Source organism: Phascolarctos cinereus, unplaced genomic scaffold (assembly GCF_003287225.1).
Source record: "Phascolarctos cinereus isolate Bilbo 61053 unplaced genomic scaffold, phaCin_HiC Scaffold_726;HRSCAF=1367, whole genome shotgun sequence".
Lineage (NCBI taxonomy): Eukaryota > Metazoa > Chordata > Mammalia > Diprotodontia > Phascolarctidae > Phascolarctos > Phascolarctos cinereus.
The window spans coordinates 179,229,283-179,243,013 of record NW_027556098.1 but is presented as its reverse complement, the minus strand read 5'-3'; the positions used below and the strand labels follow the sequence as shown (position 1 = coordinate 179,243,013).

At 35.6% G+C, this 13,731-nt stretch overlaps 1 protein-coding gene across 2 annotated transcripts in view; it reads right to left on the bottom strand.

Moving 5' to 3' along the window:
* Positions 1-1,227: 1,227 nt before the first annotated feature.
* JHY (junctional cadherin complex regulator) overlaps positions 1,228-13,731 on the bottom strand; it is a 130,755-nt gene continuing 118,251 nt past the window's right edge. For both annotated transcript variants that reach the window (XM_020984876.2, XM_020984878.2), the window contains exons 8-9: positions 7,188-7,316; positions 1,228-3,235 (exon numbers count right to left, since the gene is read on the bottom strand). In XM_020984876.2, the coding sequence (XP_020840535.1) occupies positions 3,029-3,235; positions 7,188-7,316 (336 nt within the window). In that variant the 3' untranslated portion in view covers positions 1,228-3,028. The remainder of the gene's footprint in view (positions 3,236-7,187; positions 7,317-13,731) is intronic.

The following is a 13,731-nucleotide window of genomic DNA, read 5'->3' as shown; positions in this document are numbered from 1 at the left end:
CTATATGCCTGTATGGATCTCTGTGGGGTGATAGTGAGGGTCATGAAAAAGTTGGGATGCGAGGCATGTTAAATATGTTTCCCTTCTGAGGGGACTCTAAGTCCTTGGAATAATAATATATGGTTCAGTGTCTATATAGGTATTTGTGGGGTAAAAATTGAATTCACAGTCATGTCAGGGTGTTATCTGTCTAGCAGCACCTTTCGAGGGGATTTTACTATTGGGGGGCACTATGAGTCTGGAAGACTTGAGGATCCTGGAAAAGTGGGACTCACCAAAGAGGAAAAAGAATTGTATTAGTCGTTTATGGGTCACTGAAAATCCTATGTTTTCTGCATTTGTTTATGAGTGTGTGAGTTCTTTGTGCTTTCTCTATCTTCTGTGGGGTGGAATAAAGACTGTCCTGTATCTGTTATTTGCATTGTTCTCTTGAATGCTTATGTCTACAGTATATCCTTGAGTGCTAGGGCTGGGAACCCTTTTTTCCCTACACTGGGGGAAATCTGGATATATATGAGATATACATGAGTTATAGCCTGAGATTTCCCAGTACATGAGCTAAACAGATTTATTACTTAGTGGAGGAGGGAAGGGTAATATTCTAAGATTGAACTCAGTATGTATGAACTCAGAGCTGGCAGAACACGGGGAATGGGTTACATAAAGAAAGTGCTTTATAAACTTTAAAGCGCTTTATAAATGTGAGCTATGCCAACCACCTACCCTGAAATGGCTTCATTATTACCCTGGAGAGTCTCTACTTTTTAGAGACTCAAACACTTCAAGGGTGCTTGGGTGGCAGTTATGTTAATACTCAGAAAGAAGTAAGTTGGAGTAAATGATTTTTAAGATCTCCTCTGGCTCTAAGATTCCAAAATCCTGACTTTTTGCACCCTCATTTGTTAAATTAAGTGATGAAAAAAACCCCTAGGAATAATCTTCTAGTTCTTCATATCCTTTTCTTCTTGATATGATTGCTACTTTGCCTCTAATAGCAGGGAGGTTTTGGGAGGGACGTATCTAAATTTCTGTGTAGCTTTTATTTTATACCAAGTTATATAAAAGGTTTCTATGCCTTGAATGAAACTGAACACATATATACCTATATGTAGGAAAACACAACTTTGCCTCTATATAGAATTAATATTAAGCATAACTAGATATGGCCATGAATATCTAAATTTTCCACATGGGACTGGGTAACTTAAGGAAATCAGTAAAAAATACTATTCTCCAAGAACGGTTTATTTTAAGAAATGGAAATTTTACAGATGCACTTCAGGTGTAACAAGTAAAGCTAATTATCAAAACTTACATTCAATATATGACCCAAGTATGAATTAGCAACTGTACAATTATTTTAAGTTTGCCTAGAATCACCTTGGAAGTGATGGTGGTGGCATAAGAGTAAAAACAGTTGACAATGTTTTGAATTATTTGAGATGTACAGATGCCTAAGAAAATTTACATAACCAGATAAAGATGAGTCTTCCTGAAACCTGTCCCTCCTCCAATTTTCTTTTCTGTTGATGTTCTACCATCTAGCCAGTATTCACGTTCAGAACCTTGAAGCCACCTTTAATTTTTTCCTTTCCTTCTCCCTTCTCTCTCCTTCAACTACTTCCCCCGCCAAATCCATTTCAAGGTCCTGTCAATTCAACCTCTACAACATCTCTTCCATCTGCCCCTTCTTTCTCCATGAACATTTCTACTACCTATCTGAGGTCCACATCATCTCTTCCCTGGACTTTGGCACTAGCCTCATTTCTTCCTCCAGTCTCGGTCTCCTGTCCAATCCACCCTCCAAAACAATAGTTTCAAGCTCTAATGTTCAAAAGTGCACTTAAGACTTTTGGGACATCCTGTATAATCAAATCACACCCCTGCATTAGTGGTTCTATTGTCTACAAGCTAAAAGAAAAACTCCTTAAACTAGCATTTAAGGACCTCTGTAATCTAACTCCACCTAACTTTTTTTCATCACACTCTTCCCCCTTCACATCTTCTGTGTCTCAGTCACATTGGACTGGCCAGAGTTTCCCCCATCTTACCTAGACTCTCTAGCCGCTGGCATTTGCACAGATCATTTCCCATGCTTGAACCACCTCCCTATCTTCACCTTTTGAAATTCTCTTTCTTGAAGACTCAGTTCAGGTGTCATCTCCATGAAACCTCCCTTATCTCCCTGAGCTGAAAGGGATTCCCCTCTAATTTTCTTAAAGCATTTTATCAGGCTTTCTCCTTTGCTCCTTGAAGATGTGGACTGGGCTGTTTTTCATCTTCGTATTCCTAGTACCTAGTACTGCATGCAGGAGGTGATTCATAAATGCCTGTTGTATCAAAATGAATTTTTCAAGCATATTTCTTTAGATCTGCCTGAATTAAGTTGGGTAGTTCTGGATCCACTCAGTTGAATCTAATAATATGCTTTACCTTGATGCTTTCTTAGAACACTGAAATCTGTTCATCTTGAATGGGCACAACTAAATGTGCTCCCATTTCTGGATTTTTCCATAAGACATATACACATATATGCACACACACACACACACACACACACTTATATTATATATGAAACTCCATCTATGATTTTCACAGTTTTGTGAAATATTGATTCAACATTTACTTGTTTTATTGTGGAAGAAAAAGAAATTCTTTTAAAAATATTTTCCTTAACAAGAAAGAGACAAAGTATGAGCAAATTAATTTCATGTAACATCATTGGTGGCATTTTGTAAAACAAAAATAGGCATAATTAAAATATCAAAACATCCAGTATTATTAAACTAAAAAGCTTTATTGTCTGGTCATTAGACCCAATTCTTACTGATTTGAAAAGTAAATTATTTCAATATGATTTCTGACCTAAAGGAAAGGAGATTATGAAACCATGTAGTATGGCCCTGTATTTTTAAACCTATGGAAACACATAAAGACTGCATCCTGATTAGAATGAAAGACAGTCACTGTCTACACCTTTTTTTTTTCATATATCTTGCCCCATTAGGTCTTCATAAGGACACATTTTCTACACGATGTGAAGGACTTTGAAAGCAGCCACAGCCTGTTTTTCTCTTTCGTGTCTGCTCTGTAGCACTTCTAGCAAAGAGATTTCAGGTAAATTCCTTTCTTTTTCAGAACAAGACAGATTTCCCTTTTGCTTTGATTCTTGATCATTCAGATTCGATGCCAAAACTGGTTTAGGTTTCGGAATTTTCCTAGCATATTCCAAAGCCTGAAAATATGAAGATTAAAATTCATTTGAAAGGGAAAGTGAGACCAGACTGCCATCTTTAAAGTCAATTTTAGAAAATAGCTATTTGTATTATAAAGGAACTTTTTAGCAGTAACCTGCTCTTCCTGTATCACACTCAAAATCATGTGAAAATAGAGATCAAATTGAAAATGCACATAATTCAACATAATGCAACACAATTTAAACAAAATAAACTAAGCACAATACAATGCTGTGTAGGAAAAATGCACAGACCAAGATTGAATCACGTTTTCTTTTATTCTTGGAATGACCTCATAATAAAATTCAGCTTCCTCAAAATGCCAGAGATGTGTATATCTAATTTAGTCTGACATTCTCATTCAAACCAAGTTTCTTTTACAGAAATAGCAAGACCTTTTCATCCAAAAAGGACTGATTTCGGCTGGAAACTGAATGCATAATTTCAGGTTATGTAAAATATAGCCATAGTGATAGAAGCATTACTGTTCCTAGAGTTCCAGAATTCCAGAAACTTTTTGATAAAGGAAATCACTTTCCTTTTCTATTTGTTGTACCATTAGAAAACCTAAGTGCTTCTGAGAAACATTCAGTCTAATATATATATATAGTCAATATTTAGAAAGATATTTCATTGTTTATAAAATTGTTGAATGGAATGTTAAAATTTATAGTACCCAGCTTTAATATTTAATAATACCAAATACAAAATGAAATAATATTAAAAAACATCTTCAGTAGCTGAAATGAGTATAAACAGTATACTTAAGGTCAGCAAGTGGGAAAAAACTCCCTAATAAAATTTCAGATCTTTTAATGTAGATCAATCATAATCACAAAACCTTTTTATATTTGGATATATCAAGAGGTATCAGGGTAGGGAGATAGAAGATGAGCCTTGAGGTCAGGATGACTTGGGATCAAATCCTACTTCTGAAACATAACAGCTGTGTAATCCTGGGCAAGTCACTTAACTTCTCAGGATCCCAGCCATTAATTTAAGAATTGCAGAACAGGCACCAATCCAAAGCAATAAAGAAAGTTTCCTAACTGGAGAGTTCTCCACATGTTTGGATCAAAAACTTTTTTTTTCAATAGCACATATTAAATAGCACATATATATAGCACACATATATGCTATTATATAATATTACTGTGTAATAATTATAATGTGCTATGTAATATAGCACAATAAACAAAAAAGGTATTTTGTGATTGTTTAGTCATTTCAGTAGTATCTGATTCTTTGTGATCCCACTTGGGGTTTTGTTGGCAAAGATATTGGAGTGGTTTGTCATTTCCTCCTCCAGCTCATTTTAAAGATGAGGAAACTGAGTCAAATGGGGTTAAATGACTTGCTCAGGGTCATACAGCTAGTAAATGTTTATATACAGTTAGTAAGAGGCCAGATTTGAATTTAGTCTTCCTGACTCTATCCCACTGCACCCTATGTTATCTTATTTGATTCTATAACAACCTTATAATTTATGTGGAATAGGTGGTACAATTTCAATTTTAGAAATGAGGAAACTAATATTCAGAGAGGTCACAAAGCCCCTTAAATGGTAAAGGTGAGTTTGAACTCAAGTCTTCCAACTCTATATGCAATGTTTCCATTGTGCTGCCCTTCTTAATCAATCAATCAATCAATATTTATTACATGTTTTCTATGTGTCAGGGACTGTGCTAAGTACTAGGAATATAAAAAGAGGCAAAAGACAGTCCTTGACCTTAAGGAGCTTACAATCTAATAGAGAAGTCAACATGGGAACAAACATATACAAAGCAAGCTATATATAGGATAAAAAGGAAATAATTAACAGAAGGAAGGCACTAGAATTAAGAGAGATTGGGGAAGGTTTCCTGTAGGAGGTGAGATTTTAATTGGAACTTCAGAAAAGCCAGGAAGATCAGTAGTTAAAATGGAGGAGGGAGAGTGTTCCAGACCTAGGGGACAGTCAGTGAAAATGCCTGGAGCCCAAGAGACGGAGTGTCTTGTTCATGGAATATTCAGGAAGACAGTGCCACTGGAGTATGTGTTGGGGAATAAGGTATAAAAACGGTACGAGGGGCCTAGGTTATGAAGGACTTTAAATACTAAACAGAGCATTTTGTCTTTACCCAAGAAGCCACTGGAGTTTATTGAATGCTGACATGACCAGACCAGTACTTTAGGAAAATCACTTTAGTGGCTGAATGGGAGATGGATTAGAATAGGGAGAGGCTTGAGATAGGTAGACCTGCCAGTAGGCTACTGAAATAGGTAATAAGGGTCTTGCACCAGGGTCAGGACTAAGTCAGAGAAGGGAAGCAAGGATATTCAGGAGATGTTGCAAAGGTGAAATTGACAAGCCTTGGCAACAGCTTGTATAGGATGACAAGAGTTATTGAGGATCCAGGATGACTCCTATGTTGAGAGTCTGAGGGACTGAGAGGATGGTGGTTCGATCTACAGTAGGAGGAGGGTGGGCAGTAGTTAGTGGAAAAGATAAGAAGTTCTGTTTTGCATTAATGAGTTTCAAATATCTAATGGACATCCAGTTCAAGATGTCTGAAAGATAGTTGGAAGTCAGAGGAGACATTCAGGAAGAAAAGGTAGACTTAAGAATCAGCATAGAGATAGTAATTAAATCCATGGGAGCTGATGAGATCACCAAGTGAAGAAGCACAGAGGGAGAAGGGAAGAGGACCCAGGACAGAACCCTGAGAGATACTTTATGGTTAGATGATGTGATCTGGAGGATGATCCAGCAAAGGAGAGAGAGAAGGGGTGGTCAGATAAGCTGAAGGAAAACTAGGAGAGAAGAGTGTCCTGAAAACCTAGAAGGAGAGAGTATCAAGGAGGAGAGAGTGGTAAACAGTGTCAAAGGCTTCAGAGAAGTCAAAGAGAATGGACTGAGAAAAAGCCATTGGGTTTGTCAACTAAGAGATCATTAGCAACTTTGGGGAGGAATGATAAGTTCAGAAGCCAAATTGTAAGAGGTTAAGAGGAGAGTCAAAGGAAGTGACTTCTGTGGGAATTCCTTGTTAGACAATCTGCTAGTTTGAATCTATTCATGAATAAATAATAGATTGTAAAAATAAAAAGGAGCACCATGGAAAATCAATCAAGTGGATTAGGGACTTAGGATAGAACGCTTAATTTAAACATTTAAAATATGACGGCCCTGAAAAGGAACATGAAGAACACATTTCTAAAATCACCAAAGTATCATTTGTTCCTCATTCAAAAGGCCTGACCTTACTGTCAAAACTGGATGTCTTTATTAAGTTCGAGGGCTGTGTTTCAAAGTTTTGTGACTTTGTAATGCATGTTTCACTGACTTCACAACTTGTGGTTGGGTGACTTCTGAGAATAATAGCATTTTGTGTTTTATGAAGTCTTTTTTTTCCCCTGGACAAGTACTATAAATATGTTCCTAATATTATCCTAACCTGGGGGTTGAGCTAGGGAGAAACAAAAAAGGAATTCTTTCTAACAAATGAACAAGAAATAAGAAAGGATTAATTTCTTAGGTTATTTATGGTGGAATCAGAGAATGAAAGTGCTAATGAATTCATCTAGAGGTAGAAAGGCCCTTAATGATCACATAGTCCAACCCATTATTTTACAGATAAGGAAACAAAAGTGATAACCTTCTTTCATAAAGACATTTTCTTATTTTACTTTTTACATATTAGAGGCTGCAGGAAAATCCTACATAGAAAAAAGTACATGTAGAGATTTAAGTATAATGAACAAAGAACTAGGTGGCTGGCTTAAGACAGTACTGTATGTCTGTTGTTAAATATGAATTAATAACATTATGTAATTACTTTAGACTGAGTGTTTCTTCGGTAGGAAAAAAAACCCACCAATATTTGAGACCTCAAAAGGGAGAAAGGGATGAAAATTTGGCTTATGATTAAATCCTTGTTGGAACCCAGATCCTGGTGTGAGAACTCATCTTACCTTCTGACGAGAAATGGAAGGTTTACTCTCTGGTTTTGCTGTTTGTGGTTTTGACCCAGAGGACAGAGCTTTCATGTTGTATTCTTTAACTTGTTTTGCATATTCCTTCTGCTGCTTTAATGTTTTGATCTGTTCAAAGAAATAGATTTGTGGTGAGATTCTGGTCACCATTCAATACCAGATCTTCCTGTTTTAAACTTATAATCATTGCAGGCCTCAATGACTGATTAACAGAGAAAAAAGTATGATAGTGATGAAATAGTTAAATTAATTTTCCCTCTACAAGCATGATCTTTCTCTGCTCAGCAGAATCTGCTCTGCAATAGCATATGGTGTACTTTGCAGTATATAATTCACATATATCCATTTCTCTGCTGCATTCATCCTACCTATTTTCAATTTTGCTTCTGACTTTAAACAATATGCTCCTTCTATGCTGTGTTTCCAAAAAAAAGAATAAAGTAGATTACTGAGTTGGAAATGGTTTACTCTTAAGTGGTTTCTCTGTAGCCATTCTTAGAAATTAAAAAAAGATTTGAACTTAAATATCAAATAAGATGAGAATTTCTGTGCACAAATCATCACAGAGAGGCTTGAACACACAGTCATGTATCTGTACCACATACAGTTTGCTTCTGTCTGCAAGCATATAACAAATTTGACATGTTATCTTCATTTTATTTTTCTTATTTATTTATTTATTTTTAGGCAGTTGGGGTTAAGTGACTTGCCCAGAGTCACACAGCTAGTGAGTGTTATGTGTCTGAGGCCACATTTGAACTCAGGTCCTCCTGAATAGGGCCTGAATAGTGCTCTAAACATGTTATTTTCAAAGCCATCTTATTTAACTATGTTTTCTATTAACCTTCTTTCTGTTCTTATTTGTGCATTTTATTTTCCCCAAAGGAATGTTATATGGAAGGCAGTGGCTATCATTCTAGATGTAAACCCTACAATTAATTTTTTCTAACATTAAGAATGGTAATATGTACATTCTTTAGTTCTTTAGCCCTTTATGAGTGGAAATTAATCTTTTCATTACCTATAAAAATTAGTTTGCTAAGTAAACAACATGTAGAAACAGTTTCAAAGGAAATGTTAGATCCATTCAAGGGTACAAATGAAACATTTTATAGAAAATAAAAGCAGTTTTAAAATCCTTCAAAGGCTTTGTATTTCTTTCTGGTTTATTTTTTCCATTTTGGTAACCCTATTGCTAACCCTTCTTCCTCCTAACTTTCCACCCTCCAAACTGAAAGAAAAACAAAACATCTGTATCAAATAGGTATAGTTAAGCAAAACAAATCCCCACATTGGCCGTGTCCAGAAATATCTGTCTCATTCTGCACCTTGAGTTCATTATCTCACTAAAGTGGCATGTTTCATCATTGGTTCTATGGAATTGTGGTTGGTCACTGCACCAATAAGAATTCTTTTCTTCTGAAAAATTTTTAAATTTATTTTTAACATTAAAAAATTTGAATTCCAAATTCTTTTTCTCCTTTCAGCCCCTCCCCTATTTATTGAAAATAAAGCATATGATATCAATTATACATGTGAAATCATGCAACACATTTCCACATTACCCACGTTACACACACAAAAAGAAAAAAAAGAAAATGAAAAAAATTATACTTTCTTGCACTCAGAGTTCTTCAGTTCTCCCTCCGGAGGTGGAAAGCATTTTTCATCAGGAGTTCTTCAGAACTGTCTTGGATCATTGCATTGATCAGAGCAGCTGAGTTTTTCACAGTTGAGTGATCAGAATTCTTAAGTCTTTCTTGATTTTCTTTATAGTGTTGTTGTAATTGTATAGTTTTTTTTCTTGGTTCTGCTCACTTCACTCTGTATCAGTTCATACAGGTCTCCCTAGGTTTATCTGAATCTGTTCTTTTTGTCATTTCTTACAGTACAATAATATTTCATTACACTAACATACTATTTGTTTGGCCGTGACCCAATAGGTAGCCCATAAATATCCAGTTTTTTCTACTACAAAAAGAGCTGCTTCAGATATTTTGTACATGAGTCCTTTTCCTTTGATTTCTGGGGTGGTGTACACCCTAGTAACAGTCTTGCTGACTCAATGACAGCTTGGTATCTTTTTGGGCACAGTTCCAAATTGCTCTCTGGAGTGGCTGGACCAACTCATGGCACCACCAACAGTGCAGTAGTGTGCGTATTTCCCCTCAGCTTCTCCAACATTTGTCTTTTTCCATTTTTGTCCTCTTTGCCAATCTGACAGGTGTGAAGTAAAACTTCAGAATTTTCATGTGAATTTCTCTAAATTTTAGTGATTTGGAGGGTTTTTAAACGTCTATTACTAGTTTGAATATCTTTGTGAACTGCCTGTTATCTTTTTATGGTATTTGGGAATGGTTCTTGTTCTATATCTAAATCAATTCCTTATATATCTTAGATATGAGACCTTAATCAAAGAAACTTGCTACTAACATTTTTCACCCAGTTAACTTTCTACCCTGATGATTTTAACTGCATTAATTTTGTTTGTGCAGATTTAGACCTATTTATCCAGCTCTAAATTCTCACCTGACTTTGTTTTTCATCTCCAACTACCTCCTGGACATCTGGTATAGCATCTTAAAAATTTATTGTGTTCATCCCTTACCTCAAACTCTCCCCTTTCCCTTACTTGTCCATTACTATTGAGGGTACCACCCTCCTTATGGTCACCTGGGCTTACAACTTAAGGGTCATCCTTGACTCTTCACTCTTACCTCCTCACCCCACATCCAAGCAGATGCCAAGTGCTGTTGATTCTGCCTTTGTAATATCTCTCCTATATGCCCCCTTCTTTCATCTGACACCACAACTACCCTGGTACAAACCCTCATTAGCTCATAACTTGACTATTCCAGTAGCCTAGTTGGTTGCCTCAAGTCTCTCCTCACTTCAATCCTCTTAAAGCACAGGTCTGACCATGTCACCCTCATATTCAATAAACCCCAGTGACTCTCTAGTACCTTTGGGATGAAATATAAAATCCTCTGTTTGGCTTTTAAAGCAGGTTATAACTTGTCCCCTTTCTACCTTTCTAGTCTTCTTATACCTACTCTCTCTCACCCCTAATCCTCTACAATCCAGTGATACTGCTCTCCTTTGCTACTCCTTAAATAATGCACTCTATCTCTTGACTCCACAAAATTTCTTTTTTTTTAAATTAAATTTTATTTTCAAGCAAAGATCAGCCTTCTCCCCTTCCCACTTTCCTCCAACTTGGGAAAATAAGAAAAACAAATCTCTGCCACAAGCATACAGAGTCAAGCAAAACAAAATTTCCTATTGGTACACACACACACACACACACACACACACACACACACACACACACATCTGTGCTCTGCGTCCATCACATTTTTGTCAGTAGGTGAGCAGCAGGTTTCATCATGAATCCTCAGGAATTGTGGTTGGTTATTGTGTTGATCAGAGTTCTCAAATTTTATATATACATATGTGTGTGTATATATATATATATATATATATGTATATACACATATATTTTATGTTGTTTTAATCATCTAAGATCTACCTCCTCACACTGTCCCCTCACCCCCCCCCATTATGCACATGTATAGACAATCAAAACAAATCTCTACATTGGCCATGTCCTAAAAAAAACTTGTCTTGCTCTTTACTGAGTACTTGACTTCTCTATAAGAAGGTGAATAGCATGTTTCATCATTAGTCCTCTGGAATTCTGGTTGGTCATTACATTGATAAGAGTTCAGCACAAGTATTCTATTATATTTATATGCCATAACTTGTTCATACACTCCCTCATTTATGGGCACCCTCTTGGATCCCCATTCTTTGCCACCTCTAAAAGAACTATATTTTTTTGTATATCCTTAGAATTTGTTTTGTTTAAGACTAATCTCTCCCTTAATCTATCGTCCAATTTCCTCTCCTTCCTTCTCTTTCTCTTCTATTTCCCTGTTGAGTTAAATGTACTTCTGTATTTGTGTGGATTCTTCCTTCTTCTGAACTGTTTCAGATGAGAGTGAGGTTCAAGTGTCAACCACTCCCCTCTATTCCCTCTCCTCGTTTGTATATATGTCTACTTGTATACCCTGATTATGCGAGATGATTGCTCCTAACCTTTCTTTCCCTTCTCTCCCCTCTGGACTCCCCATACAAGGACGATTTTTATAAATGTGCCATGTATATGTATATATGTATATGTGTACACATATACACACTCCTTTCTGATCCTGTCCAGTAATTGCCAAAGACCTATCATTTCTAACTTTTCTACTTAAAGAACCCTAAATTGTTAATTAAAAAATAATTGAAACAGTAGCTTTAGCGAAGTAGAAGGGTATAAAATACACACAAATCATCAGCTCTTTTTATGTTATTGACAAAATCCAGCAAAAGAGAGAAAGAAAAATTCCTTTAAAGATAACTACAGAATGTATAAAATATTCGGTAGTCTACCTACCAAGGCAAATCAAGTGAACAAGCATTTAACAACTACCTATTTAGTACTAAGCCCTGGAGATATGAACAAAGGAAAAAACAAAACAGATACTAGTCCTTGCTCTAAAGGAGCTCACAGTTGGACAGGGAGTAGACAAAATGAAATCAACTTCTAAGATTAACTCCATTTTATTCTAAATAATTTTTTTTGTACATAGTTGAATTACTTTCATTGGTAGATTTCTTTATTATCTTTTCATTAGATTTGTCTAGGATGGAGGTATACTGAGGTCCCCAATTATTATAGTTTTACTCTCTTTTTCTCTAAGTTTTTCCTTTAAGTAACTAGATGCTATGCCATCAGTGTATATACATTAAGTATTGATATATATATTTCATTGGTTGTGGTATGTTAGAATAGTCTCTCCAATTATCTCTTTTAATCAAATCTATTTTACTTCACTTTGTCTGAGATCATGCCTCTACTCCTGTTTTTTTTTTAGTTCATCTGAAACAGCCCCTTATTTTTATTTCTGTGTGAGTCTTTACGCTTCAAGTGTGTTTCTTGTAAACAACACATTGTTGGGTTGCTTTCTCATATGTTCTGCTATCTTGTTTTACTGATAAATTCATTACATTCATGCTCACTGCTATGACTGTTAATTTTGTATTTTTGCCTATCCTATCCTCTTATACTTTCCTCCCCCTTTGTTCCTTTCTCCTTTCTTTACAAAGAATGAAAGGAATATCCTTTTTTTAAAGTAATATTTTATTTTCCCTCAATTACATGTAAAAACAATTTTTAATTTCTTCTTTTGTAAGTTTTGAGTTTCAAATTCTCTCTCTCCCTTCCCCCTCCATCCAGATGGTAAGCAATCTGAAAGAGTTTATACACATGCAATCATGTAAAACACTTCCATATCAATCATTTTGTGGAAGAAAACTTGAATAAAAAAAAAAAAGAAAGTGAAAAATAGCATGCTTTGGTCTGTATTGAGACTCCATCAGTTTTTTCTCTGGAGGCAGATAGAATTCTTTATCATGAGTCCTTTAGGACTGTCTTGGATCATTGTATTGCTGAGAATAGCTAAGTCATTCGCAGTTGATCATCCTACAATATTGCTGTTACTGAGTGTATTTTCCTGGTACTGCTCACTTCACTCTGTATCAGTTTATGTAAGTCTTTCCAAGTTTTTCTGAAATCATCCTGCTTGTCATTTCTTATAGCACAATAATATTCCATTACAATCATATACTTGTTCAGCCATTCCTCAACTGATGGACATCCCCTCAATTTCCAGTTCTCAGTCACCACAAAAAGAGGTGCTAGAAATATTTTTGTACACATAGACGTTCTTTTCCTTTTTTTTTCTATCTCTTTGGGATACAGACCTAGTAGTGGTATTGCTGGATCAAAGGGCATGAATAGTTTTATAGCCCTTTGGGTATAGTTCCAAATTGCTTTCCAGAATGATTGGATCAGTTCACTACTCCACCAACAATGCATTAGTGTTCCAATCTTCCCACATTCTTTCCAACATTTATCATTTTCCTTTTTCGTCATATAAGCCAATTTGATAGGTGTGAAGTGGTACCTCAGTTGTTTTAACTTGCATTTCTCTAATCAACAGTGATTTACAGCATTTTTTCACTTGACTATAGATAGCTTTGATTTGTCTGAAAACTGCCTTTTACCATTTGTCAATTGAGGAATGACTTGTAGTTTTATAAATTTGACCCAGTTCTCTACATATTTGAGAAATGAGGCCTTTATCAGAGATACATGCTGTAAAAATTTTCTCCCAGTGCTTTTCTTTTAATTTTGGTTGCACTGGTTTTGTCTGTGTAAAAACTTTTAAATTTTATATAATCAGAATTATTCATTTTGTATTTTGTAATGCTTTGTATATCTTGTTTGGTCCTAAATTCTTCCCTAATCCATAGATATGACAGGTAAGTTATTCCATGCTCTCCTAAATTGCTTATGCTATCAAGTTTTATGTCTAAATCACGTACCCATTTTGGTCTTATCTTTTGTGAGATGTTGGCCTATACCTAGTTCCTGCCATACTGTTTTCTGATTTTCCCACAAGCTTTTAATCAA